We start from the raw sequence: 25,234 nt of genomic DNA, 5'->3' as shown, positions 1-25,234 counted from the left end.
TGCAACACATCAACTTTTCAAAATGGTGGATATATTATAAAGAAAAGCCCCTATGCTTTTGAGGTCATGTGACCTTTTTCAACACAGGAAGAGCAGGGGTTGGAGTTTTTCAATTCAAACCAGCGTTTTTTAAAGTTCATGGAGAATCTCACAAATATGGATTGAATTAGTCTGAAGAAGCTCATTATACGAGCGGAACACGTGGCGTTTTCCACCCGGGTGGGTGAGTTTTTTTATTCATCTGGTCTGCTTTGATGGTGAATGTATATTGTTTTCACCTTTTTTTTGATGCACTTATTTGAATAAAGTAATTTTGAACCTAACACAGCAAGTTCTTGCGTGCCTGGGTTAATTGAGGGTCTTATATGCAACCTCGACCCTTGGGATATATGTTTTTTTGTCATATTGCGAAGCCTAGCCAGCATGTACCCCGGAGCACCAGCTACTAGCATTAGGCAAAGCGCTTTTTGGCTACATTCTGTGTTTATATATATATATATTTATTGAGCATGGGCGTACCTTCGGGAAGCAACAGAGGACTTTACAAGTTGTAGGGGAAAGTGCATGTCGAGGGAAGCAAATCACAATGATAAATACAAGGGAGTGGAGGTGCTAACAACAGGGGAGGGCGGGCAGTTTTGCAGAAAGGGATCTACAAGCAACCGGGGGAGCCAACAAGGGGGAGCAGTTCGCCCAGTCTCAGATTAGGCAGGGGAGTGTCAATAAGCTGCTATCACTACTGGAATGTTTCAGAATCATGACATATCATGTTCATAACAACTCTTTACTTCCTCCATCAGCTAGAATAACATTGCAACCTAATGATAACATGTCAGAGTATTTATGTGCATGTGGTTCTCATGTAAGTCATACAATTTGACATCATATGTAGCACTGCCATTTCATTTGGTAAGTGATATGGGCGTTTAGCTTTCAATCCTTGATTGAGTCCATTAAGTAAAAACATTTCCACCATTGCTTGTATGGTCCTGAACTGTACGCATCTGAGGATGGTACCTGGCTGAAGAAATTGGAGAGTGTCCTTTGGGGAAAGACTCTGCTAAAACCAAGCGAGACCCCAATAGAATATATCTGGTCAGAGCTGGGAATATTTTCTATTGCTACCCAAGCAGAAATCCACACTGCTGAGCCAAATAGCCTCCTTGGCCACACCCAGAGAGGCAGAAAGGGAATGAAGGAACCTGTTAGGATGGCAAATGAAATATACACGAAGCTGTGCTTTTCCAGGTGGGAATCTTGACATATAAGTATGGAGAGGCGTCTACTTAAAAACTCTAAAAATATGAAGTAAATCAAACATGGACGTGCAGGATCATAGTCATTTTTTTAAAATTATTTGCTGGCTAAAAAATGATGAGAGGATACTTAAAGAATTTCCCAACCAGACAGACTCCTCCATTATACATAGATTTCTTTCCTTCTAGAAGCCTTAGCTGTTGCTTCATGAAATTGAGATGGAATTTATTGGCGCAGAAAATACCTCTGTCTGATCGGTATTGCAGGTTATATCAGGAGTTATATAAAGTCCTTGCTCCGTGCATTTATTGGAATGTGAGGCCACAAACTGAAATGTAAGGCTTTTGGGCAAATATGTATATCTGGACTCTAAGATTCAAAGTTAGGATTTTGTTATCTGTTTTATGAAAGAGGAAGAGACTCCCCCAACTTTTTCTGGCCTGCATTTTTGGATATACATTCATGATGCTTTGAAGGATGCTGATGCTACCTTAGGAAAATAATGGACGCTGTATGAGATCTGGGCCCTGACAGTTGAATGAGATCAATGAGACTGTAGCACAATTCTTCTCCTTTATTCTGATGGATGTTTTAACATTTGATTAATGTTTTTAATGACGATACAGTACATTATTGGAAAAAAGGACTTTGTGGAGGTGGCAATTGTACAAATATTTATGTTGTTTTTGTACTAATTTCATTTATAAGTGACGGAAAGATTGTATTAAACTTTTTGTGTAAACCGTACCATATATAAATAAATTAAAAACATTACTTTTACGCATAGCTGGATGTGGGATGTCAATTCACACTTCTTTGTTTCTTTAAAATGCATGTTGCCGTGAGATCAATGATTGTATAGTAAAGAAGCTCTTCTTTTATGTTACTCAGCAGTGGGCCCTGCCCACAGAAGTATTCCCACATCACCTGACAGAAGCACATCTTGCAGCCCTTTTGCCCCATCAACTGCTGATGTGCCAATTATGCCACAACCAGCTTCCATGAGCCAATGTGGCCGAACCGGTGAGATGCTTTGTGTGGTATAAATACCTTTTCTGTAAATGCAGTCATCTTTGATGAAAAGGAACACAAAGATTTCAGATATTTGTGACCTTGAGCCTTTTGTCTGTAAACAAGGTGTCTTGTCACTCGGATTGCATTGCTCACTCATTCTTCACATACATGTTCTGCCATTTAAATGCGCACATTTTGTACATTTCCAGCAAGATGTTTTTTTCACACTCTCCTGCCTGATGTTCTCTCTGATTTAGATTTTATATAACTCTGTATAACAGGAGGAACACATGGGATTAGCACTTCCTATAGGGGTGCTTAGCTTTCACTTACCCCAGACTCAACCTCATAAAATCATCATTTGCTAGTGAAAGGCTTACATGGATTTTTTTACCGTTTGAGAGGAAAAAAATGCATTCACTTGTAAACATAGTTAAAATAATGTATTTAATTCTATACAAAATCAGTGAGGAAAAGTCACACATGGTGGTGGTATGCATATATAAAATTCGTTTTTTTTAATTATGAATATGAAGTCATTTTGTATAGAAGGATAAAAATGATTTTCACTATGTTTACAAGTGAATGTATTGTTTCCCTCTAAAACTGTAAGCAATCCATGTATCCTTTAACTAGCAGATGATACTGCTATGAGGTTGAGTCCGGGGCAAGTGGACACTCAGCATGTTAAATCGCAACAAAATGACAATTATACAATTTTAGGCTTTTTAAAAGGTCAGCTCGAGTACAAACCCAAACGCTTAGATTTCAAGAATTCCTGCCCTAGAACAGTGACGTCTCATAGCACTAGGCATGTGCTTCGGGAAATACAGGTAACTATGAAGCATAACACATTTTCGTCTATCAGTTTGTCATATAAATCTGCATGCGTTTAATGGGCATTCGACAAGCTATTCTAAAGGTCGAACTAAGCAGTCAAACGATGCAACCGAATCAGCAGCATTGGGTGCAATGGCATGATTTATTTCCTTGCACATTTGATCTTTTTGCTTGAAATAAAAAAAAATGAGTGTAATAATATATATATATTGTATGCAGTGTAATAATATATATATTGTATGCACCTCTGAACTCGGAGGCCAGCTTGTTTAGGCATCCCTTTTGAACAGTCCCCCCTACTCCAATGGAGAACTAAAATATGGTATTTTGTAGGTTCTGAGGCATTCAGCAAGACGCCAGCCTGTCCCTCCATTACTTTTGAACCTACCCTTCAAAAACCAAGTGAGTTTATTAATGAATAACACTTTCCCATTGCATGTGAAAAAGGAATATTGAGCAATACTAATTAAAACACTCGGTACAGCATAGACTTGCTCATGCTTCATTGTAAGAGTCAATTTTCAATCAATGTAATGTTTTTTGAAATTAGAATCCCAGGAACAAAATATTTCTATATGTGTCTTTTTTAATTTCATATAATGTATGTTTAAAAAAACTCTTTGAAGTGTAAACTTAGACTTGCTTATTTCTCTCCTCAGCATGTGTTGAAGCTTTCCAAGTTCTTCTCAAGGAGCACTGGAAACTCATGGCAACAACACCTGAATGCCACCTGGACAGTCTCCACACAGATGTCGACCTGGTACAAAGCCGTGCTGAAAGCAAACTGTGCAAAGTGGCCGCTAAGGCTGTTGAAAAAGAGGTTACTATTTATGATGTATCGGAAAGGGAAGAGAATTTGGTGGAAAGACGCAACCTGTTTCAAGGGACCAGAGACAAACTGAGAGAAACCAAGGCAATTGCTATTTTGGGTAATTCGGGAATGGGCAAATCTGTTCTAGTGAAGAAGATTTGCCAAGATTGGACGATGGGCGCCTATCCTGAGTTCAGCATTGTGTTTTGTTTTCAGTGCAGGAGACTGAACCGCTCTGGACAGCGATACAGCCTGAAGGACATGCTTTTTGAGCTCTCTGCTAAGCCTAAGGAGAAATGTGAGGAGGTCTTCAAATACATCCTCTGCAATCCAGGTGAAGTTCTTCTGATTTTTGACGGGTTTGATGAGTTCCACGAGTTTGATGGACTGGTTCATTGCTCCGCTAGCTCCTCTTCCAAGCAGTCGTTCACTGTCAAGGAACTGTTTTCAGGTATTTTCCTGAAGAAACTATTACGTGGATGCACTATCCTGATAACTTCAAGGCCAAAGGACACGTTCCACCAATACTTGGCCAAAGCAGATAGGGTTCTGGAATTAGTAGGATTCTCCCCACATCATGTGGATGAGTACATGAAAAAACATTTTGAAAAGTTCCCTTTTGGTAGAGATTGCGTGAAACAAATCAAGGAAAGCCACTATTTGTTCAGCTGCTGTTACATTCCACTCATGTGCAGAATGATTTGTGTATTTTGTGAGACGGTGTATAAGACTGAAGATAAAAAACTACCTTCAACTCTAACTAGCTTGTTCGTTAAAATAATAAAACATAATTTGGGTAATGCACCCCCACATCCAGCTACTAAGCTCACATCAGCGGAAAAACTATGCTTTACTAAACTAGCCTGCCTAGCATTGACACTTGGTGAAAAGCATCAACATGCCTTGATGGAAAATACCTTTCCATCTGCAGATGTCCAGGAATTTGCCTTGAAGTATGGCTTTATGGAGACGTTCTCTATCCATTCTGACCCTCTGTGCAAAGACTATGGAAGTGTGTTTTCAAGTTGTATCCTCCAGAGGTTTTTAGTGGCACTGCACCTTTTGTTGTCAAAAACTGTCAGGGGCAAAACTATTTCCAAATTCTTTTCCTTGGAGCCTAGAAAGAAAAAGCTTCAAGCCCCGTGGCTAGATATTGTTCGTAGATTTTTGACTGGTCTTATATTCACTGACGGTGGCATGGACCTCGGCTTCCCAAAGGAAAAAAAAGTGAAATCCCTCCCTAGGAAGCAACGGAGGGTTTCAGATTACCTGGAGAACCTCAATCCGCATGAGCTCAGCCCGGGCAAACTTCTTGAACTTTGCCACTGTGTGTACGAAAGTCAAGACATGGACCTTCTGGTGCTCACAGCGTCTAAGCTCAAAGGGGACTTCTCCTTCCAGTGTACACATCTCACCCCACCTGACGTCCATGTGTTACGACACACTCTTAGGAGGTCTTCAAACACGTTCTCATTGGATTTAAGGAACAGCGGCATCCAAATAGAAGACCTAAAGCAGTTGGTTGTTTTACACAATATTGAGTCTTTCAGGTTAGTCATTGATAATTACATACCATTGTGGAATTAAATAAATAATTGTCAGCGTAGATCGGAGCAAATCTGGAACAGGCAAGAACGACTAGGCTACACAGAAAATGGGGCGGGGCCATTAGAAATGCATTTCTTTTTTAAATGTGTGTATCTGATGCCTTGCATGAGGACATTCTGTGGTGCACATTTATAACCTTAGTGGCCACAGAATTAGTAAACAGGTTGTGCACATGCAGAGCTCGGCTTCATCGTCTGCTTGGCTCTGTGGATGTTTTGGACTGCACCTCCCATGACTGCTGGCCGGCATAGTCAATGGTGAGGGATCATGGGAGTCATAGTCTAAAATATCTGAAAAGCCACAACAGGTTGTAGACCCCTGGGCTGTGGGGATGGCAGGTGGGGAGGGGATCCGCTGAGAGACACCAATTTTGTCCCGCATATTTTGAGAGGGTTTCATATTTATACAATAATAAAGGGGTGTTGCCAAATTGTTACATACTCTCTATAGGAATTACTGTGTTTAAATTGAAATTGGTTACAACTAGCTACGCAACCCATATCTGACAATTTTCGGAGTACCAGGTTGCTTTCCAAGGTGGAGAAGGAGCTGTTTGCCTATTGAGATTCAACGTAGAAGTACCTCTTTCCTAGGCAAGTCCACTAACTCCCCACGGGATTTAAATCGCGCGTGCGCCCCCGTGTGTGTGCCTGTGTGTTTAGAACAAGAAGATAAGAACTGCACTGACTGACCAGTCATAAAGCTTTACGTGACCCTGACAGTGCCTGCTGATCCTGCCTACTTCGCTTCAAGGTGCTTTTTGGGAGCTCCCGCCACACTACCTGTAAACAATAATTGCCTAGCACCTGATAGAGTAAGTTTAATTAAGTTTAGCTTACTTCATTACCTTCTGCGCGAGGTAATTTTTGCACAGTTAGCAATGCATGTATTAAGAACGTGTATGTCGCGCTCTTAGCGCTGAGAATGAAGTGGCAAGAACGTAAAATATACGTTTTCAACAATTAAGGGGTTAAACTGAAGAAAGAAGTGGCTGCTAGAATCCCTTGCCTTCAGCTTGGGGGTCCTAACTTGAGCGGCCTACTGTTATATCATGATCATTCCCTGTGGACTACCCACAGATTGTGTGTTGCAGCTTGAAACGCTAGGTGGAAATGCATGCTAACCGCCACTCACGAGAACCGGGCCATGGCATAGCTGGAGGCAGAACAAGGGTGCCTCATGTCACGTGATGCAACGCATTGACATCGATGAAACGAGTAATTAGTGAAAGGGGACGAAGGGGGGGAGTAGGCCAGGTGGAGGAAAAGGTGCTGGCAAACTGACGTGCCATTACTACTACTGATCTTGCACTACATGGGCCGACCAAATACCAGTCTGTAAATACAAATTGCCCTTTCTGTATATTTCCCCATAACATATTTCAGCATTTCTGGCCACAGAGCTTATCAATAAAGCTAGTTCTTCTCTGGTACCTGCTTGGGTACACACAGCCCCAAAATCAGGTGTATGGCAATCACGAGTTAATGGCCAGCTGTGTGCTCAATAATGCCACACTGTGTCATGTGGAATGACAGAAATCATAACTCCTATAATTTGGTTGTTATTAGGTCATCCCATGTAAGAAACCACAATGTTGTTGAGATGTAGGGAGTGCCCCACCTGCTAGTAACAGGCAGAGACAATAATTTGGCTCGTGCAAAGTTAAGCCTTTGATTTAATTAAGGTTTCTGGTTTTATGTTATTTATTTATTGAACACGTATGTCTATATTCATCATATTTGATTTTTAGTCATTTAATCTGCATTTATGCACATTTATAGTTACTCCGTTAAAAAATAATGTGCTTTTCTGCATTTATTCTGATATAAAAATGTAGCACCTTGATGCTTGTAATGAGAAGCTCATAGAGCTGGGTTCTGTCAACATCATGCCAAGATCCATTTCCACCATAAAACCAAACAGCTGCTCCTTATGCTGAAGTGACCAACATCTCTGTAGCCCTAAACCATTTAAAAGAGGAATACATCTCTTTTTTTAGCCTCTTCATTGGGTTACTTTGCACAGTCTTTTGGCTGCAAAGCTTCATTGACAACCTGAAGAGCTGATCAAGAGGCATGAATTTCGGCATTTTTTTTCCCTTTTTTACAAAGAAATACAGAAAGGAAACCGAGTGATTTCCATCGGTAATTATGCGTAAAACTGGCAGCCCTAAATTTAACCTAGCCATCTAAATAGGCTCTCAGGCACATATTTTTTTATTTACCTTTTCTTTACTGGGACGGACTTTTAGGTCGTTGAAAAAGTTATTTGGTATCCCTGCCTACTGAGAGATATTAATCGAAATGTTGTAGCGCGAGAACTCAGAAAGGCCCTTGAGTCTAGATGAGAGCTGCTCTGTAAAACGTTTGTATTATATTTTTTCTCGGTTCTACAGCCTCTTCTCCCCCTTTTGATTGTATTGCCCACAGATGCACAGAAGGCCTTACACACACGGTCTGATCACCCACACGGTACTGTTAGCACATACTGTTTCTATGGATGAACATTTGCACAGGAAATGTTTGCGAGAACAGAATTAAGGAACTGCTAGTTGTGCATGTCAAGTACTGCATTTTTGCAGAAGTGTTAGTGTAAGGTGGTTGGAATGGTGTATGATTGTCCAAACAAGGCAGTTTCCCTAATGCCTGCACAGTCAATGAAACCCGAGACTTAGCCCAAACCAGGACCAACCTTTCCTTCCTTTCCGCCCTTATCTACTCTTTTATTACATCATTGTTTCTTTTTTCTCCATTCCTTCCCGCTCTCATCTGCCTTCCACTTCTTTCTTTCCTTCACTTCTTCTCCCCTTTGGTCCCCTTGAACATGCTAAGAGATATATAGCTTGATGGAAAGGGGAAAAGGTGCCACAGGACCTAGTCCGAGGGCTAGGTAAAGTCTGTGGTATTATCAGCTCCTCTGCCATCTGTGCCGCAGTGCTGGGTGAATGGAGGCAAGTTCTATGTGTAATCTCAAATAAGAGATATATGCAAAATAGGGGCAGCAGAAACTATATGCAATGGGATACAGTGAAAAGTGATCACCCCAAGTAAGTTACCACCCACCAAAAAAAATCAAGCATTGGCAATGACAAAGTTTTGGCATTTGACAGGCACTGCTATAGTAGTATTAACTGCCCATCAATGGTATCATCTGCAAAATGGTGTAAGTTCATCAGCATCTAATAGCAGTGCCTGGCAATGCCTAATACCTATACAGAAGCCTGAACTGTTGGATTTGCCAATGCTTGCTTTGAACAGGACTTCTGGGAAGGACACACAGGAGCCGATTCATGGAATTACGTGCAGAAATCGCGCAAGGGCCGTGTGCGAGAAGGACACAGTGCAAGCCTGGGCGCAGAAGAAAAAATGTGCGCCATGCGTAGTCATGGAATTGTCTGCGCAAAGTAACCGTATTCGCAAGTCACGGCTGGAACGCCCCCGACACGCCCACAAGCAAAGCAGGAAACTGCCAGATCAGCTACCTTTGTACGCTCCCCTGGATGCGAATACACGCATCCTTCATACAGTGTGTGGGGTCCCCCGTAAGCAGGCCTGTGACTCGGGGAGCCTGCGCAGGGTCCCCCGTAACTGTATCCGGCACCCGGACAACATGCATATGCAGATCCGTAGCTCAGAAATAACTCAGGAACTGTGCGTGCAAACCCACGTAAAACATTACTGCACCCTGCTACACAGCTTACGTTCAACCCTATGTTACATCGGAACCCCAATTGAGTACAGGCACCACGAAAAATGTGACATGCAATCCCACCTGCGCACTGAAAATTCTATGCACAAGTGTACTTACGCCAGCCTTTGGCTGGCGGATCCCATGAAGGACTTGCGTGGGCATTTCCAAGCCGAGATATTGCGTGATCGATTCCATGATTACGTCTCTTGATGCGCAATAGTGAAGTGCGAGGAATGTCCTGCAGCCCGTCCCTCAGAACACCCGCTTCTTCGCAAGTTAGTCCATACTTCTGGTGTTCCACCGAGTGCCAGTCCTCTGCACAGGCCATGCTCACCCTCTGCTTGGAGTCTCGCTCAAGGCCCTCGACGGCTCGCACAGCTGTGCCAGGCCAATGCGAAATCCATGCAGGTCCAGGAAAAGTTCAGCACATTTGATTCCATGAATCGACAAACAGAGTTGCGTGCACAGATTGGGTGCAAGTAGCCTATTTTCTGCTGTATAATTCCATGAATCGGCCCCCCAGTGTTTATAAATCGAGTGGCTGAAGGGAGACCTGGTTAAGACAATTTTATTACAGTAGTATCATGTTTACAGCTCAAATTAACTCTCAGAAGACTGCTTTGAAAAAATACTGGCAGGCACTTTGAGCATGACGTTTGATCGTAAGGCTTGATAAAGCTATCTCAAAGAGATCCCCGGATAATGTATTTGGGGAGGGGCAGGATGTGGGTGGGAACAGCTATACGAATTAGCATGGTCAGTCATTGGGTGGGTAAATAAGCAAACAACACTTAGAAGCTTTGTGTCCTTCCTCAGATGCCATTCTTGCTAGCTGTACTCTAATGCAGTAGTTTCAACTTAAGCTTAAAGCACCACCTAACTAACTAAAAATGGGTTACAAGATGCTGGAAGATGACACCTTTATATATCAGACAAATACTGTGAGGAGGAATAGTAGAGCTAGAGGTGAGGAAAATGATCAGTAAGTGATTGACACATTCTCCCACTGCGATATTCTCTTGGCACATTGGATCTGAGACAAATGCCCCATTACACTGCGATCTGCAAAAGCAGTATAGGAAGTGTCGGAGGGAACTGATGTCTTAGACTGGGTAGGAAATGTGCTTTTTAGCCAAATCTCAGTTGATTCCCAGTGTTACTGGCTTCAGCCAATCGGAGAAACGATGGGCACCAGGTGCATTATTGAGCGGGCGAGAAGCGTTCAAGGTAAAATTAAAACGGTCTCTTCCAGCCACATCGCAAGTCATAAACCAACAAGTCATAGCAATGTCACAAAACCTATTAAAACACTAGAAGTCACAGGTCGCAATAGTGATCTTCAGTATAGTTAGGTTATCCAGTCGTTAACAGCCCATTGTGGCAGAGGCAGGAAAACAATCTTGGAGTAAGTTGTCAATCTATGAAAGCAACCATTCCTCACAAGATCGTGGGCTAGCGTTCACAAGTTTATTTGGATCTAATGCATTCAGAAGGTATTTGACTATGAAATGCATAAAGTTTCAGAAAAACAACAAAATATGCATTTTTATTAATTGAATTTACTTAATTTACCCTAAGGTCTCCAATCCTACAAGACTACTAGCGCCGCTCTACACTCCTTTATATTCCCAAACTCCACTATCTAAATACCTCTAGGTCCCAACTTCAGCTACCCCATTTAAATTCAAGTGACAATATTGCCCCCAAGCATCCAAACCCAACAATGCTTGCATTATCCACTAGTCACCCTGCTTGACCCCCGGCATCCATATACCACATTAGATACACCAGTTTTAGATCTACCCCGACAAAAGAGTGGCACTCATTTTAAACACTCACATTAACCTGCCTTTGTATTATTCCTAGAAATCCCTGTATTGTACATCCCCAAATTCCCTAGTTTACAGGGGCAATTACCCACACTTGCTTGGACCCACCTGTATAATCCTTTACCTCTTGCACTGTCCATACATATTGCCCCCACTTACACTCAACCCCCTGGCATTGTTGGCGGGTACACTTCACAAGATCAGCAGAGGGAGCATAGGGGGTAGGGCGATGGTGGCATGTACCAGGCACTTACTGCGCGTGCACACACCGGCGAAGACCGAGTACAATGTGGTAGCCCGTGGTAGGCAACGTAGTTGCCATCTTAAGTCGGGGCTATTTCTCCGAATCCGACAGCGCCCATATGCAAGAACTTCAACACACCAACATCACGTTCCTAAACTGCCATGTTGGAATAGAGTCAGTTTCGAACTGTGCTCTGTCTGTGCATTGTGAAACGAAAGGACATTGTGCAGACCATTTTAGAGCATGTGAGTGTGCCACGTGGAAGTGTAAACAAGTTTTCCATACCATTTTTGAGCTTTTGCCATCCTACGTCCAGGTAGTAACATATGGTAGTGCCTGGGAAAGTGTGCACTCCTGCATTGTAAAGAAAATGGTTTCACAGTTGACATTATGGACCCGGGTGGGACTGAATGGTTAAATACAATTGTGAAGCTAATCCCAACAGAAAATGTCACAAAATGAAGCGCCTCACTCAAAGCCTTGCCTGAAAATGTGAAGTTATAAAATGGTGCATTAACCGCTCAACTGTGCAGGACATGGATGTCCACCTTCTCCTAACAGAGGCGCGCTGTGGCAGGAAGCCCCGGTGTCGCTGTGCAGAGCATACATATTTATATTGTGTACTGAACACACTGTGGATTTCTCAAGCTGTCCCATGCTAGAAGGGAATGCTCACCCACTCCAGATTTAAGTAGGCATTTCAGCACTTTCAGGCCTGCATGTATCAGTGGAAAACAAAAAGACAAGTGCCAGACTGCAAAGATAAACAAGCAACCTTCAATTATTATAAGGGACTTTGGGGAAAAAGAAGCCTCAAGTCGCTTATAATAAGCAGACCTGACAACACTGGAAATTACGCCATGATTCGGTGAAATAAAATGGCTACCTTGCCTAAAAAAGCACATATAGCAGACCCAATGAAATCACAGTGACATCACTAACATACTGCACACTAGACCAACTCCACACAAATCAGTACACAGACATTTTCAGAGACATTGCAGAACAAAACCTAACTATAACAGTAACTTGTTTATTTTTAATACTGAAGTAGACATTTTTTAATGCATCAATCAAGTCAAATAACTTGTTATTAACATTATTATATGGTGGCCACCATTTTGGAAGTAAAAATGGCTGTCAAATTCAGCACACAATACAAATGCAGGTAAAGAGTGAAAAAGGGGTGTGATTTTCGGTGGAGATGGGTGGCCATGGGTGTAAAATCATATAGATCTGACTTAGAGATGGGCGGCACATAGCCAAACAGCACAAATCCATCCTCATATGTCCTCTGCATGTAAAAGCATTAGTGACGCTCATTCAAATCCCATATTTGAAGCTCTTAAAGTTCCTATTTTAATGACAAAAGTTTTAGCTTCAAGGTAGCGCTTTCAGGGCAACCTAATAGTCAAAACTGAAAGATAGCACAGTCACAAAAATACAGCCATGCTCTAGAGCAGTCAGTAGCTGGGGACACAGCTCAGGGGCAATGTGCTAGCCTTGGAGAACAGGATGATGGCATACACCTTGGTTTCCATCGTGTTCGATCACTTGGAGTCTGGTATGAAGCGCTATACATATCAGCCATATTACATAAAGTGTGATTTTGTAAGTTACAAGTTGAAAATCAGTTTCCTTTCCACTTACGTACATCATCGGGCCAGTTCTGAGTTACATCATGTGGTTGTAATAACACAAATATTAAGTAGGAAACACTGAAATAATATTAGCACTTGGCATGGGGGTGCCAATAAATCTGCATCCCGAAAACCCAGGCTGTATCCCCTGGTATATGCCTCCATGCCAGGGCAGCTGATCGCTTCTCTACCGAGAACAGGGCTTGTTTCAGCAGTGTTTACTGGGCTCGCCTGCTGGCCTGCATGCCTGCCTGCTGCACACCTCTCCCGCTCCCTTCTGCTCCATGCATTTCTGCCAGCATTAGATTTTCATGCTTGTGGTAGTTCGCTGGATTCTTATGGAATTCGACAGCTTTTAGCAGTTGCAAGTGCCAAAAGCTGTCAGATTCCCTAGGAGACCATGTAAATGCCTTCCTTCATGCAACCATTTAAACACCTGAGAATCCAGGCCAAGTGATATGTACAGTTCAGGAGTAGGCAGAGGTTTAGTCATAGAGAGGACCAAATAATCAATACCAAATGAGGAGTCCATTGAATGGTGTGGTAAGACTGGAGAGAGGCTCGATAAAGAAGAAGAGCCAGAGGATCAGTATCAGGTAAGTGTCAGATAAATGTCAACAGGAGAAAACTCAAACGTATGCATAATCCTACTTCACACAGAGAAAGATCATAACTGAATATCTGTGGCAGTTTCTTATACCCTAAAAGCAAGACAAAGATGTATACTCACTGTTCTCTGTTCTGAGCATGCATACTTCTTCTATGACAGCTATACTGCATAATGCATACATGCATGCTTACATTCGGCTGCAACGTACCTTCAAGCCTGTCTCTCATTCTCACATTTGGAAATTATGGAAGTTATCATGATGTCCGAGATGACTGCTTGCTGTCCCTTTCTTGGAACACAGCAGTGTTGGCCAGTCATTCCTTCTCCAGGAAATCCTGCAGCTACTCCTACCCAGGAAGACCAATTTCTTGTCGACAGTGATTTTAGAATAAAAAAGGAGTGGGCGTTGAGTTATGGTAAGGTAAAGTAGTCTTGCATAGCGCCCTTTTACCAGTAATGCAGATATTGTCTCACATGGCTTTGTAAGAAAGGTGTGTGGGTGGGGGAGTATTTGGTGGGAAAGAGTGGAGTAGAAAACTGGTGTTGATGGGTGCAGGTTGGAAGCACCCATCAGCTGTGTGCTGTTACAGGTTGAACTTTGTTTGGGGCAGTGGAGTTACACTGGGGTGTGTTAGCTGTAAGGGTAGTCCCAGGGTTATGAGAGTAGCAGTGGATGCACTGGAGTGGTGTTTTCAAAGGGAAAGGATAGGGTAGGAGTCTGTGTATAGTGTGCTAGACCTTGTGGGTTGTCTGATGGGAAGTGAATGTGGTGTAACGTTGATTGATTTTAACATTAAGTAATTAGTGAGGGAGGAAGTGCTTTATGATTTCCCCCATTGTGGTTGTGTCATCCTACCTTTGTTTCAGAGATAGAAGTCTGATGTAGATCAGCAATGTAGAGACAAGAGTCATCTGAGTGTGGTACCCCTGAATGGGGTTGTGCTTCCTTAACCTACCAGTGCAGCAGACTAGTCTCCATTGTAGAGAGTTAAAATGTTTGCCCAAGTGGCTAGACACTTTATGAACAGAGGCATGAGGGCGAGCAATGGGTTTCCATCTGCAAGAATAACAGAGCTGGTGCTGTTGGATGCCCGTGAAAACGTACTCTGGAATGAAGACAATTACGAATCCACTCTGGTAATTATGCTAGCTCTATCAGCAGAATTTGACACCCTGGATCATGCGATTATTATTATTAATCGATTAGCATATGTGGCCCTTCAGCCTTAAAGTTGTTTGTTTCAGACTTGCATAATAAAACTTGCTGTATTACTTTAAAAGAAAAACGTTTTGACCTCAAGAAACTTGTGAAATGTGGTGTGCCACAGGGTCCACCTCTGTCTCCACTTTTCAACATATATGTGAGACCACTCCATGACCTATTGAAAGGCATAGGAGTGGGATTGCATTGCTGAGCTGATGGTTTGCAGAAGCCACTGAAGCTCTCACAGGATACTGAAAGGGATAAACCAAAGTTCTCCTCGATCATGGCTGCCATCAAGTCATGGATGGGCAAAGCGTCAAAGCATCAAAAACAGAAATGGTGACTCGGTGGACAATGTAGCTATTGTCTTTTACATTAGCAGTTCATGTACATTCAACCTCCCCTTTCCTTATCTTAACCCCTATCCTAACCCTAAACCAGGCAATGCCAAGCACACAAAACCCTCCTTAATCCTAACAATGACCCTATCAGCACTACATTTGTGACTACCTTTTGCATGGTAACATTTTCAATCTCTGCTGTCATCTCCTCTGTGGCTATAATTATGGGCATGTTTTATGGACAACAGCATGCCACTGTCAACCAATAGCCTTGCAAGCTTAGCTTTTTCAGCACTCAGGCAGACAAACTCTGCAGGTTTCCAAGCATGCCTAATGAACGAGATCTCCATTAGGAGGAGGATTCTTTTCTATTCCAGCGGTAGGGTGCTCAGGCTGTATTCACCCTGAGGCCAAGCTCAGACTGGCCTATCGGGCAATATAGCAATGCTGGAAGTACCAGCCCATAATTCTAGGATCGACCCATTGTCTTTGGCAAGAATGGACCACTTTTTGGCGCCAGACTGGACCAGTTTCATAAGTTACTACACTTGTGTTAACCAATGTTACTAAGCAAATATGTTTTCAAATGCATTTTTTGCAACATATTTGACCAAAAACACCCACTTGCGTAGTACTCAAATAGTATGTTCTGTATAGTAATGAATTGTAATGTGTTATGTGTGACGTTAGCCACCAGAGGTCCAGTGATATCACAGACTCTCAAAGTACACAGCAAGGTACATACTGGGGGGAATTACCCATCCCCTCACTTAGAAGATGCATCACCAAACCCCACGATTTTGTGGCGTGGCAGACACTGCAACTGGGGTGCAGTGACCAGCTCTAGCCACGCCTCTTCTCTTTTCTGTGTCGGTGCCCAAAATGGTACCGAGGCCCTGAGGAAAGTGGAATATTGTGAAAAGCCACTGAAACTGGTAGGCCTGGTTGTTTCCTCATACCAAGGGCTAAATACCACCGCCCAGAGGAAAAACAAGTGGATAAGTACCATTTGAAAAAGAGACACTTCGGAATTGCTATATCTAAGCTGTTATATTCCACACCTTTGACGTGAAAAGGTCTGAATTAGTGTTTTTAGACTTGATATGTGGTCACTAAACAGGTAAAATTATAAAAGAGATTGTTCACCAGTATGGCCTGCAGCACACCCTAGGGTTCATTTTTCAATGCCCATAGGAATGTGTGTATTTTATAATACTGGTATTCGATAAACCATTTAATTGCCTGGATATGTTAGGCCAAGCCTCTGTTATCTGTCCCTTAACCCTAGATAAGCGGCACACCAGCGCAACCTAGGGATATACACTAAAGGAGAGATTAGATAGAATGGTTGGAAGGCAAGTTTTTGGGTTGCACAAAGGGCAACAGTAAAATGTAAATGAATGTAACAACAGAGCTGTTCATTATTTGTGTGAAATACGTTAGGGTATACCGCCAGGTCCATTACCCACTAGTAGTCCCCAAGTGTGTTTGATGTGTTATTGTGGGCCACTTTTATATTGGTGCCCGAGACGATTTTATGTCTCAAGAAGCTAACAGTCTTTACTTTTTGGACTGGTAATGGGTGCAACCCTCTGGGAGGTGCCTACTTGCTTACCTGATGGAATATGTATTTAAATGAATTTCCATTGATCACGCTCATGCCCAAAGTCAGTTACGAGCCGAGAATATTGCAAAAACTAAATATTATTCTATTTATACCATATTGGCCTAATTGGTTTTTGAAATTCTGCTACTTCTGACATCTTCTTTTCTTTACCTCAAACCTTTAGAATGGTCTCCTGTGCCATCAACTCAGTCTAGGGATTCACGCCTGCCATCCACTACTGAGCTTGTCCACCAGGATACTCAATCATTGATCTATGGGCTTTTGTCAGCTGCAGGCCTTACCTTGGGAGTCTTCACTGTAGGAGATGAGTAGAGGTAAGGCCTGGCCTCTCTAGAAGCCACTCTGCATTCTGTACTCGACACAGAAGGAAGAGGGGCTGCCGGGAAGATTGATCCAAAATGAGAGGAAAAACCCCTCTTAAAAGGGATACAAAAACGCCAGGTGTTTGCAAATTGATCGAGATGGAGCTGTGACAAAATCAGGTGAATACTTTGCAGAAGAGCAGGTAATCCCAGCTTTCAGGAAGGATGGCTGATGTAAAAGATCTTGGCTGAGAAGGTAGTTCAATACATGTTTTACAAATGACAGAAAAGAATCATAGCAAAAAGGGGATTTGGAACGGGGAACAAGGAGAAATGGAAATGCTGCCAGGAAACAGCAGAGAGGAATCGCATAGCCAGGGGAATGAGAAGGCAACGACTCTGAGATGCTTACCAGGGTCTAGGAGATGCAGGAAGGACAGGGAAACAAAGCGTTTTTGCAATGAGGAAAAAGCACAGTTGCGACGCGCCGATCCGAATGCGGGTCTCCATTAAGTAATTTAGTTGTTTCAAGGACTTCCGGGATACGTCACTGGTGAGGCATGGTGTATAGATGTCTGTGTGGTGGGGACGTAATGCGGCCATCTTGGTTTGGGCTGAATTTGCTTCGATTGTTGCCATAACGACAGTGAGGGAAAGCGTTTCCAACTTTCCATAACATGGCTGGAAATGCTGACATTATGCCTCCTTCTAGCCCATGATGGAACTTCTGAATCAAATAAGAGACATTAATGTTCTTAAAAGGTTCCCATGACCTGTCTGAGATGGGATATCCTTTCAAGTGTTTGAGATATTGTAACATACCCCGATGGAACCTGGAATCACATATCTTTTCCACTTTGTATTCTGCAGCAGAGGCATCCTTGATGGGTGGACGTATGGTGGAATCCTATTTTCCCTTGGAAAGGTTTTAGTAAGGACACGTGAAACATAGGGTGGATCTGATGCCACGAGGCAGCTAATTTTACACAGGATTTATTTCTTTGAGTACAGGAAATGGTCCAAAGTATTCAGGGGAACATTTTCCTGGAGGCAGTCTTCTTGGCAAGTGCTTTGTCGAGTGGCACACAAGATCCCCCTTTTTTGTGTGAAGGGGTGGTAGCCCTTTTCTTGTCGTCATACCCCTTGACCCATGCTTGTGTGTGATCCAATGTTTGTGCAGCTTGATGGTGTGCAGTATGAATGTCCTGAAAAAGGCCTTCTACCGAAGGGGTATTTGAGCATATTGTAGGTGTCACGTTTAGCCATTTTGGGTGGAATCCATAAGTGCAATAGAATGGGGTATGACAAAGTGCTGAATGTTGAGTATTATTATATCAAAATTCAGCAAGGGGTAAGAGCGATAGCCAGTTATCTTGTACCTCATTGATAAAGCATTGAAGATACTGCTCTAAGGTTTGATTTAACCACTCAGTTTGTCCATTAGTCTCTGGATGATACCCAGATGAGAGCGCTTGTTCCATAACCAATTGATGACATAAGGCTCCCCAAAATTTGGAGGTATACTGAGGTCCTCTGTCTGAGACTATGACTTCAAGAAGATCATGTAGGCAGAAAATATCCTTGAGAAAATCTTAGTCATCTCAATTGCAGTAGGCAATTTCTGTAGAGCAGAAACATTTGCCAATTTGGTGACGTTATCCATGGTCACCATGATTACAGTGCAGTCCTGCGATTTTGGTAAATCAACAATAATGTCTGTAAAAATGCATTGCCATGGTCTCGGTGGTATGCTTTGTGTAATGTTTCCGATTGGCTGATGTAATGGTGTCTTATTTTGGGCACATTTATTACAGCTCGCCATGTATTTTTGTACATTAATTGTCATATGAGGCCACTAAAAATACTGTTGTACGAGCTGACCACGATAACCCGCTACCATGGAGTCATGTGTAAAATACAAGACTTTAAACTTCCAAATCTCTGAAGGTACATAGACCCTTCCCTAATAATAGAACAAACATTCTTTTTGGGTCAAATGACTTTTCCATTTGTCCAATGGAGGGTTCTTTTTCATGTCCATTAGCAATTGTTCAAGGAATTTGTCTACCATAAAGACATACTTAGCCTGAGGTAAGAAGTTTTTCTTCACCGGTAGTTGCTCCGATAACTGCACTACATTCCTAGACAGGGTATCTCCTAAAAGATTACAGGAACAAGCAATATAGGAGATGGTTAACTGATAATAGGAATAAAAAGGGCCCATCTAGCGTGTCGGCTGTTAGAGCACTCAAAGTTCTGTAACATATGCAGATTTCGATGGTCTGTTCGGATCTCAACTGGCATTTCGCTCCCATCAGGAGATTTCTCCACTCTTGACAAGCCAACTTGATGGCCAGTAGTTCCTTCTCCAAGACCAGGTACTTACGTTCTGCTGAGGATAGAGTGCTTGAGAAATAAGCAAAAGGATGTTTTTGTTTCATTGAGGCTCATTGTTTCAACACTGCCCGTACTGCATATTGTAATGCATCTGACTCCAGAATTAACGGTTGTGATAATTGGGCTGCCTCAAAAAAGGTGCTGTTGTGAAACAATCTTTGAGACATTCAAAGGCCTGGTTAGCATCTTTTTTTTTTATTTACATGTTTATTAAGTTTTAAATTAAATACAACACAAGGTCTGGTTAATATCTTGATCCCACCAAAGCAGAACATCTTTTTTCCGGAGTCTAGTCAAAGGTAGTACCACAGTGGAGAAACATTGTATAAACTTTTGATAAACGTTTGCCATGTCTAAACACCTCTGCAACTCTTTAAGAGACCTCTGGGGCTTCATAAGTGGCAGTGCTGTGACCTTTTTGGGATCTTTCATTCTATTTTGGTCTGAGAAGATGTAGCCTAGATAGGGCACCGAAAATACATCAAAAATGCACTTCTCTAGTTTGGCCTTTAAAATGTTCATGCTAAGTCGACACAGTACTTCACAGACGTGATAGTGATGTTCATCTCGATTTCTGGAAAATATCAAGATGTCGTCTAAGTAGACAACGACGGAGTGAAGGAGAATATCTGCAAATATTCGATCCATAAATCGTTGGAATACTGCAGGGGCATTGGCCAAACCTAAGGGCACAAGTTGGTACTGAAAATGTCCAAAAGGAGTCCCAAAAGCTGTTTCTAGTCAACCCCAGCACGTATTCTCACAAGATTGTAGGCACCACGTAGATCTAGCTTGGTGAATATGCGGAAGGCTTTCACTGCCTCAAGGATGTCAGGGATGAACAGAACTGGGTATTTGTCCTTTACAGTGATTTGTTTTAGTCCTCTATAATTGATACAAGGACATAGTTCCGTTGTCTCTTTTTAGGTATAAAAAACAAAAATGCTCCACCAGGGGATTTGGACTCCATGATGAGACTGTTCTTCAAGTTTTCATCCTTCTCGGCTGGGGATAAGATGGACATCCAGCTGAAGGGAACTATACAACAATCATCTGGCCTGGGCGAGGTAAAGTCTTTTCTGTCTCGTTACAAAATACGTCCTGGAAGTGCATATATTTGTCAGGGATCAGATTAGCAAGACTGAGACCTGAAAAGAAATTCCTGATGGGTTCCTCAGAGGCGACTGTGGTTCCTTCACAATTATCGAAAACACGCTTTGATACATTGTTCTGATCCCAAAAACATGGTTCTGGCTCTCCAATTGATATAAGGGTTATGAATCTCCAATCAAAGGGAAATGTGTGGCGGTGATGAGATTGAAGAAAACCCTTTCTGTGTGCTGTTGAAGTTGCATCATGCCTGTAATGGTGGCTTGTGTAATGGGCACACCTCTCAGCGGTCTTCCATCCACTCCTTCAATGGGTATGAGAAGCTCTTTTTCTGTGAATAGAATACCCATCCTTTAGGCCCAGGGCTTATCAATGAACAACCCTGCTGCACCTAAGTCCACCATTGCACTGGTTTCAATCATGAGTGCAGGAGGATAGCAAAGATTGATCTTGATAATCAATAGGGGGATGGCCTTTTTTACAACACAAGGCAACATTTTCACCATCTTGGGACTCATTGATGACTCCCGGACTAGCGTCCATCTTAAGTATGGAAGCTGGCGTTTCCTGCCCTACGAAGGGACGCCAGAGGACACAAATGCACAAGATGCTCTGAAGACACGCAATACATACATAGACCTTTTTGGTGTCTTCTCCTTTCTTCATCAGTCAGGGGGCCTCTAGTGGCACCTATCTGCATAGGTTTTCCACCAGTGCTGGTTTAAGAGAAGTCTTAGGGGCCACAGGAGGAGACAGGCGATTTCAGGTGTTTGCTTCTTTCTGTCCGCGTTCTTGAAAAATATAATCCATCTGGATAACAAGCCCTACCAGCTCTTCAAATGTGGCTTGTCTTGGAACCCTGGAGAGATTGGCTTTTAGTTCTTCTGACAACCCTCTGCGGTATAATGTAAAACAGGCCTCTTCCAACAAGGCTGCCTGCGCTGAGCCAATTGTTTGAAGCGGGTAGTATATGTGAGGACATTGTGTGTTCCTTGGTCAAAATCCAATAACGTGTCCTGTTTGGTGTAGGTCAACTCTGGCCTGTCAAAAATCCTTGTTAGAGCTGCCAAAAAGGCCTGATAATTATCCACTGTGGGATTCCAAGTAGTGTCCAAAGCACAGCCAGATAAGCGGGAAATGAGAAATCCAACCTTAGTACAGTCATTGGGAAAGGAATCCTGTCTAAAGGCGAATGCCACTGTACAGGCATCTATGAATTCTTTATACTTTTTTGGGTCACCATGGTAACGCTCAATGGCAGCTCCACGGGACTGAGGATTCTCCACAATGATTTCTCTGGTGGCCATTGCCTGTCTAAGTACAGAGTTTTCTGCTTTAAGATTCTGCACCTCCAATGTTAGACCTTGTTCTGCTACAACCAGTTCTTGAACTTGTTCCATTTTTTCTGCTTCAGCTGGTGTTGCAACCTGTCAGCTGCAGGCCTAACCTGGAGAGTCTTCTTTGTAGGAGATGAGTAGAGGTAAGGCCTGTCCTCTCTAGAAGCCACTCTGCGTTCTGTACTGGAAACAGAAGCAAGAGGGGCTGCTGGGAAGATTGGTTAGAAATGGGAGGCAAAATCCCTCTTAAAAGGGATAAAAAAAACTCCAGGTGTTTGCAAGTTGATCAAAATAGAGCCGACAAAATCAGGTGAATACATCGCAGAACAGCAGGTAATCCAGCTTTCAGGAAGGATGGATGATGAAAAGGATCTTGGCTGAGAAGGTAGTTCAATACATGCTTCCCAAATGACAGAACACAATCGTAGCAAAGAGGGGATTTGGAAGGGGGTACATTGAGAAACTGAAATGCTGCTGGGAAACAGAAAAACAGCATGGAGGAATGACAGCGCTAGGAAAACGAGAAGGCAAAGACTTTGAGAGGCTTACCGGGGTCGTGGAGACACAGGAAGGGCAGGAAATGAAGCGCTGTTGCAACAAGGAAAAAGCACAATTGCAAAGTGCTGATGCGAACGCGGGTCTCCATTAAGTAGATTGGTTGTTTCAGGTACTTCTGGGATACGTCACTGATGAGGCACAGCGTATTGACTTGTGTGTGGTGAGGAGCTAACGCAGCCATCTTTTTTTGGGATGCATTTGCTTCCATCGTTGTCATAATGACAGCAAGGGAAAGCGTTTCCAACTTTCCTTAACACGGCTGGAAAAGCTGACAGCTTTCCTGAAGGCATGGATGTCTTGCAGGAGGAGACAGTCAATTCACCATGAGTAGAAGACCAAGAGGCTCCTATCATGCCTCTTAGCTCATGCAGATAAAATCATCTGATGACATGTTCCCTGGACAATGTTCAGTCCTTGGTTTCTGACCTTGCCAAGTCTCATCCAGGTTGAATCATCGAGACCTATTAGCACCTTTCAAGTGTCAGGAGGAATGTTTCCTGTTGCGAAATAATGTCTTTAAACAGCAACAGCTTTTCCTGTCAAATTCATAAACTGTGCTGGGGTGACGGAAATAGTTTTGTCAGAGTGTCATCATAAGCCTAGCATAGGTGTCAATAAGGGCCACATTGTCGGTAGCAATAACACCAGACAGGCAGGAGTGTTGCCAACACCATCTGCCAGTAATCCTTCCATGTTTCTCTTTTCATTTCTAGGAAGTAGAAAAAAAGGTAGCAGACGCCCCTCTCTCAAAAGAACACGACATGATAACCTGTTGAGTGGATTTTTAACCACTTTGAGAGTTGACAACCATCTGCTTTTTGCTCACTGTACCTTTCACAGATGGGAAATATCCATTTGCATATCAGTCTTTGTCCCGCCTACATGGGCTGTCCAGCACCGAAATGCTATGGCAATTCCCCTCTGAACAAGAGTACCAACAGCAACCCCATACAAGTGTTTCAGCCTTGTTGGGCCTCATCGGTGAGGTGAAGCTGTGCCCCTCTGAGCACAGTGAGCAGGGAGACCACGTCTGGTTGCCCCCAGGTAACCTAGGGTGCCCAACCCCAAGTTCCTTCCAAAAATACAAGAATAAGGTAGCAGGCGCCCCTCTCTTAAGTAGTTTTCACAACGGATACTTCGTTCTTATCATTGATATTAACAATGTCTTGTGAACCAGCAAAGCAATCTCCTACATGCTTTTAGGAGTGTTCTTAAGATGCAAAGAGATTTATTGACAATTTGGACATTTGAACATTTGAAGCACTTTAACATTTTGATTGGTGAGAACAATGGACTTAAAGAAGCCATATAACCAATTTATCATTTCAGGGGGCACACGGGCAAACAGATTCACAAGGCATCCCTTTCTTGCTTTTGCCATCTCTTCCGTGCTATAGTGCTATAGTTTGGCAAACATGCACACGGCAGCGGCGGCCTATGAATTTTTAAAGTGGTGAATATGTTCCCCCATATTTGTGGATGCCCAAACCTATCCCAACAAGCTTGCACAGCTTCTCCGCAAAAATGTCTTTTTTAAAAATAAATTGGACAAAACAATGCATTTGATAGTTCAATGTATGGGATATGTGTATATTCTATAAAGAAGCAATATGAATTACGTGTTATTTTATTTATTTATTTATTTATCTATCCATTTGCACCAGGGCGCAGAATAAGTCTACGGTAACACATGAAATATTTCACTGCTTCAGATGCCAAGTCATCAACAGTACACAGCCACATTTTCTGCCTGATAGCAGCACCTGATCCAGAGTAGACAAATATAAATGCACGCCCCTTCACTGAAACAGTGCCCTGTACAGTTTTTCATTACCAGCTCGCAACATTATCAAACATAATTTACATGCTAATATAAATGTAATTATTTTAAGAGATTTATGATTTAATGGAGCTTGCTATTCCTGTGCTACAGTAGTTAATAACATTAAATGAGAATGGCCGAAGCATAATATACAACCAGTATTACCTGCTTTGTAGCCCTACTGTTCCCCTACTGGTAGCAGGAAGGGAGCTGGCGTAATGGGCATGTTAACAGCAGGAGCGACAAGCAGTTCCAGTGTGTTTTGTATCCTGTGCTTCCCATACCATTCCCGCCTACCCACTCCCTGCTCCCATCAATGGCAGTGGTAATTGCTGAACCCATATGCATGCATTAGTAATGGCCAAACCCCAAATCCTCAGCCATAATGATAGGCTCACAACTTGTATCAAGTGTTGGCAATAAAAGGCCGTAGGATTTTATTGTACAGATATGGTTATGGCAATAACAATATCACATATCATGATGGTATCATACTTTTGGGCACCGGGTCCTGAGGTTACCCCCTCGGTGGGCGGGTTCTGTGGTAAAGAAGCAAGAAGATTTGGAAGACACTGAGTAAACAGTGAACCTCCTGTTTGCTTGGGACCCCGTTCAGGGTCCACAAACAGATTGTGTTTACTCTGAGCATGTTTCTCTCATTTATAGGACCCAGGGAGGCCCTGGGTCTTTGTTGTGTATGTGGTGGGGGCTGCTGTTGTCGCAGCCCCCGGCCGGATAGCCGACGGTCTGACCCCCTGGTGGGGGCAGATCTTTTGACCTGGGCCCTGCCTGGCGGTTGTTTTTCTTATGGCGCTTAGCACCTTGCTGTTTGGAGGAAGGGTGCCATGACTGTTCGCACCTTACCCTTCCGTGGCTTTTGTGCTGCCGAGACTGCGTGTCTCTGTAGCTGGGGGGAGGAGAGGAGCAGGCGCGGGGAGGTTGGGGCTGCCCCGCTCCCAGCTGCCGATGGTAACAGCAGTTACCCTGCCTCGC

General features: G+C 43.0%; 1 protein-coding gene across 11 annotated transcripts in view; it reads left to right on the top strand.

Moving 5' to 3' along the window:
- The window catches only part of CIITA (class II major histocompatibility complex transactivator), an 807,875-nt gene that overhangs the window by 619,064 nt on the left and 163,577 nt on the right, over positions 1 to 25,234 (top strand). For 10 of the 11 annotated variants that reach the window (XM_069647820.1, XM_069647816.1, XM_069647817.1 and 7 more), the window contains 3 exons: positions 2,149 to 2,280; positions 3,445 to 3,513; positions 3,771 to 5,472. In XM_069647820.1, coding sequence (XP_069503921.1) covers positions 2,149 to 2,280; positions 3,445 to 3,513; positions 3,771 to 5,472 — 1,903 coding nt within the window. The remainder of the gene's footprint in view (positions 1 to 2,148; positions 2,281 to 3,444; positions 3,514 to 3,770; positions 5,473 to 25,234) is intronic. The other variant, XM_069647821.1, reaches the window with a different exon arrangement.

Source organism: Ambystoma mexicanum, chromosome 2q, assembly GCF_040938575.1.
Source record: "Ambystoma mexicanum isolate Mex_15411 chromosome 2q, UKY_AmexF1_1, whole genome shotgun sequence".
In the NCBI taxonomy this organism is placed as follows: domain Eukaryota; kingdom Metazoa; phylum Chordata; class Amphibia; order Caudata; family Ambystomatidae; genus Ambystoma; species Ambystoma mexicanum.
This window is presented reverse-complemented; position numbering and strand designations above follow the sequence as displayed.